Source organism: Oncorhynchus clarkii, unplaced genomic scaffold, assembly GCF_045791955.1.
Source record: "Oncorhynchus clarkii lewisi isolate Uvic-CL-2024 unplaced genomic scaffold, UVic_Ocla_1.0 unplaced_contig_5647_pilon_pilon, whole genome shotgun sequence".
Lineage (NCBI taxonomy): Eukaryota > Metazoa > Chordata > Actinopteri > Salmoniformes > Salmonidae > Oncorhynchus > Oncorhynchus clarkii.
Genome location: NW_027258013.1, coordinates 62,501 through 67,500, shown reverse-complemented (window position 1 = coordinate 67,500; position 5,000 = coordinate 62,501). Strand labels below are relative to the sequence as shown.

General features: G+C 48.3%; 1 protein-coding gene across 1 annotated transcript in view; it reads left to right on the top strand.

Moving 5' to 3' along the window:
- LOC139394507 (dynein axonemal heavy chain 6-like) overlaps positions 1-5,000 on the top strand; it is a 153,574-nt gene that overhangs the window by 102,470 nt on the left and 46,104 nt on the right. Inside the window, exons 58-60 of the mRNA XM_071142580.1 lie at positions 1,029-1,232; positions 3,120-3,245; positions 3,886-4,050. Of these exons, the coding sequence (XP_070998681.1) occupies positions 1,029-1,232; positions 3,120-3,245; positions 3,886-4,050 (495 nt within the window). The remainder of the gene's footprint in view (positions 1-1,028; positions 1,233-3,119; positions 3,246-3,885; positions 4,051-5,000) is intronic.

The following is a 5,000-nucleotide window of genomic DNA, read 5'->3' as shown; positions in this document are numbered from 1 at the left end:
GTGCTGTCTGTTAATACTACCACTGTCTATGTGCTGTCTGTTAATACTACCACTGTCTCTGTACTGTCTGTCAATACTACCACTGTCTATGTGCTGTCTGTTAATACTATCACTGTCTATGTGCTGTCTGTTAATACTACCACTGTCTATGTGGTGTCTGTCAATACTATCACTGTCTATGTGGTGTCTGTCAATACTACCACTGTCTATGTGCTGTCTGTCAATACTACCACTGTCTATGTGGTGTCTGTCAATACTAACACTGTCTATGTGCTGTCTGTCAATACTACCACTGTCTCTGTACTGTCTGTCAATACTACCACTGTCTATGTGCTGTCTGTCAATACTATCACTGTCTATGTGCTGTCTGTCAATACTAACACTGTCTATGTGCTGTCTGTCAATATTACCACTGTCTCTGTACTGTCTGTCAATACTACCACTGTCTATGTGCTGTCTGTCAATACTACCACTGTCTATGTGCTGTCTGTCAATACAACCACTGTCTGTCAATACTACCACTGTGTCTGTAATGTCTGTCAATACTACCTGTTATATCACATGGTTATGGAGTCAGATGACTTGGGAATGTTCATTCATCCTGAATATACAAGGCTCGGATTGTTGATAAACGTGTGTGTGTGTGTGTGGCTGTGTGTGTGTGTGTGTGTGTGTGTGTGTGTGTGTGTGTGTGTGTGTGTGTGTGTGTGTGTGTGTGTGGCTGTGTGTGTCTGTGTGTGCCTGTGTGTGTGGCTGTGTGTGTGGCTGTGTGTGTGTGGCTGTGTGTGTGGTGTGTGTGTGTGTGTGTGTGTGTGTGTGTGTGTGTGTGTGGCTGTGTGTGTCTGTGTGTGGCTGTGTGTGTGTGTGTGTGTGGCTGTGTGTATGTGTGTGTGTGTGTTTGTGTGTGTGTGTGTGTGTGTGTGTGTGTGTGTGTGTGTGTGTGTGTGTGTGTGTGTGTGTGTGTGTGTGTGTGTGTGTGTGTGTGTGTGTGTGTGTGTGTGTGTGTGTGTGTGTGTGTGTGTGTGCAGCTGATAGACCAGTGGATTGTGCGATGCCAGGAGTTGGGCATCCCCATCAGTGCCAGCTTCAGCCTCATCAACATCCTGGGCGACCCCTATGAGATCCGCCTGTGGAACGCCGAGGGGTTGCCCCGGGACACCGTTTCCACTGAGAATGGAATCCTGGTTACCCGTGGACGCCGCTGGCCACTCATGATCGACCCTCAGGATCAGGTGACCCAGCTGACAGCAAATCAGTCATTTTTGTCTTAAATCATTCAACCAATCAGCCAATCAACCAATCAGAAGTATTTGTCTTACCACACTTTTCATCTCTTCTGGATTCAGTCCTCTACGTAAATACTCTATTTAGATTCTATAACATCTTTTAATCACAGGTACCTTTATATGCGATGGTGTTGCAAATAGTTATTCATCTTATACTTTGTAATAAGCTACTTGTCAAGTTGTATTTCTAGTTGTCATTTTCTCTATTCTTGTATTGGCTATGATGACCAGAGTTATTTTTCTGTGGCTACATCTGCTAAAATAACAGTTGTGTTGTAATGTGTTGTGGCTCAAATCCTGACTCCCATTCTCAGGCCCCAGCCTGGAACAAACCCTGACTCCCATTCTCGGACCCAAGCCTGGAACAAACCCTGACTCCCATTCCCAGACCCCAGCCTGGAACAAACCCTGACTCCCATTCTCAGACCCCAGCCTGGAACAAACCCTGACTCCCATTCCCAGACCCCAGCCTGGAACAAACCCTGGCTCCCAGACCCCAGCCTGGAACAAACCCTGACTCCCAGACACACTGACTCGCATTCCCAGACCCCAGCCTGGAACAAACCCTGACTGTCATTCTCAGACCCCAGCCTGGAACAAACCCTGACTCCCAGACCCCAGCCTGGAACAAACCCTGGGTCCCAGACCCCAGCCTGGAACAAACCCTGACTCCCGGACCCCAGCCTGGTACAAACCCTGACTCCCATTCTCAGACCCCAGCCTGGAACAAACCCTGACTCCCATTCCCAGACCCCAGCCTGGAACAAACCCTGACTCCCATTCTCAGACCCCAGCCTGGAACAAACCCTGACTCCCATTCTCAGACCCCAGCCTGGAACAAACCCTGACTCCCATTCTCAGACCCCAGCCTGGAACAACCCCTGACTCCCATTCCCCAACCCCAGCCTGGAACAAGGCAACAACAGGAGACAACCGCCCTGACTATTCTGTTACTAACACTATTCCCTTATCACCACGGAGACAACAGCCCTGAGACACTAAGACTATTCCCACTCTCTCTGTGTTGCAATACAGACTCCATGCGCTTGGCCACTCTGTAGTTTGACTCTCAGGTCCAGTCCCCTGACACCTCTTATGTTGCTTCCTGTCATCTTTTGTTTCTTTCTCCTTCTCCTCTCTTTCTTTGGGCCGCTGCCCCAGGGAGCGGTCTGTTGACTGGTCTCTGTCTGCCATGCACAGGCCGCGATGGAGATGGGGAGAGGCAGGGAGTTGAGCAGGCAGGGAGGCTTGCTGACAGCCTAGCACGGGGACACTTCGTTGTTCGGCTGGCGCAGACCGTCTCAAACGCACACAAATAGACTCACACACACACTGCTTGTCTGTCCACTGACTCAAATGTAGTGCATTTCTATTTGTTAGTTTTCATTCATGTCGATGAGAGTGATTCTGACCTGCCGGGTTCATCAATCACCAGGGGTGTCAAACTCATTCCGTGGAGGGCCTGGTGTCTGCAGGTTTTAGTTGTTTCCTTTCAATTAAGACCTAAACAACCAGGTGTGTGGAGTTCCTTATTAATTAGTGACCTTAATTCATCAATCAAGTACAAGGGAGGAGCGAAAACCTGCAGACTCTCGGTCCTTCGTGCATTGAGTGTGACACCTGTGTCATGGACAACATAGTTACTTTCTGGTATGAGAGGAAATGACATGACCCCTCAATGGTGGTCACTTGAATACTTTAAAGGGACAATATGGAAGTTCTGTCCCTTGTGGCGTTGGGATGACGTAGCTACACAATCACAACCGACCTGAAACTAAACAAATAGTCCCTCATTTGAAATGCTTTATACAACTGTGTCTGGTCCGTCTCCAGGCCAACCGTTGGATCCGTTCCAAGGAGACCAAGAACGGTCTGAAGGTGATCAAGCTGACCGACTCTGGTTTCCTGCGAACCCTGGAGAACGCCATCCGCATGGGCATGCCCGTACTGCTGGAGGAGGTCAGTACAATGGCAGCCATTCTAGGTCACGATTCACCATGGAGATTAGTCTCGGAAGACAGTTCTATCCTCCATTTTGGGTCTAGAGTTAGCAAAGAGACCTGGGTGAGTTGACTTGGAACAGGAAGAATGGTAAAACTGACCAGTCCATTTTGGGTCTAGAGTTAGCAAAGAGACCTGGGTGAGTTGACTTGGAACAGGAAGAATGGTAAAACTGACCAGTCCATTTTGGGTCTAGAGTTAGCAAAGAGACCTGGGTGAGTTGACTTGGAACAGGAAGAATGGTAAAACTGACCAGTCCATTTTGGGTCTAGAGTTAGCAAAGAGACCTGGGTGAGTTGACTTGGAACAGGAAGAATGGTAAAACTGACCAGTCCATTTTGGGTCTAGAGTTAGCAAAGAGACCTGGGTGAGTTGACTTGGAACAGGAAGAATGGTAAAACTGACCAGTCCATTTTGGGTCTAGAGTTAGCAAAGAGACCTGGGTGAGTTGACTTGGAACAGGAAGAATGGTGAAACTGACCAGTCCATTTTGGGTCTAGAGTTAGCAAAGAGACCTGGGTGAGTTGACTTGGAACAGGAAGAATGGTAAAACTGACCAGCGCGACATCCATTTTGTGTCCTGGTTGTGTGTGAGTAGCTGAAGGAGACTGTGGACCCGGCTCTGGAGCCCATCCTGCTGAAGCAGACGTTTGTGGCGGGCGGCCGCACCCTCATCCGCCTCGGAGACTCCGACATTGACTACAACAAGAAATTCAGGTTCTACATGACCACCAAGATGGCCAACCCACACTACCTGCCTGAGGTGGGTCAAACAACCGGAAATTAGCACGTGCCTTCAGCCAAACACCGGTAGAAAACCTGACTGGCTAGTGATTTATTCTCCCCAGCAGTTTTGGAATGCAGTCCATCTCAGTCTGTATTAATATGGCCTGGGTCATGTTTGCTTTGCATCAATACCAGATGGCTTTTATTGGAATGTCAATGTCCATGTGGTTTATCCACAGTCTAAATGAACAGCTCTACAATCAATGGCCCCGTCATTTCACCCCAGAGCAATTTAATTGGTATTTCCTTTTTAGGTTGTCAAAACCAATGCCGACCAATTGAAAGGAATACACACATGTTTAGAATAACTGTAGGTCAGTAAAGCGTCTGGTTTCTCACCCACACACAAAAACATAAAATAACCACATCAAATCAAATCAAATGTTTTTATAAAGCCCTTCGTATATCAGCTGATGTCTCAAAGTGCTGTACAGAAACCCAGCCTAAAACCCTAAACAGCAAGCAATGCAGGTGTAGAAGCACGGTGGCTAGGAAAAACTCCCTAGAAAGGCCAAAACCTAGGAAGAAACCTAGAGAGGAACCAGGCTATGAGGGGTGGCCAGTCCTCTTCTGGCTGTGCCGGGTGGAGATTATAACAGAACATGGCCAAGATGTTCAAATGTTCATAGATGACCAGCAGGGTCAAATAATAATAATCACAGGCAGAACAGTTGAACATTAGACATTAGACGGTCACATTAGACATTAGACGCTCACACACACACACACACACACACACACACTGCCCTCTCTCTCTCCATGCCAAACGTTGGCACTAGCAACACTGTAAACAGTTGGCTCACGCAGGGAGCTGTCAGCCTGGCACAGGTCATGATGATGGGTGGTTGCTGTGAAGAGCCTTGCCCACCTGCCAGACAGCCATGCCCCTGAGTTCACCCAGCCTACGGGCACGGCGCCTGCTGCCAT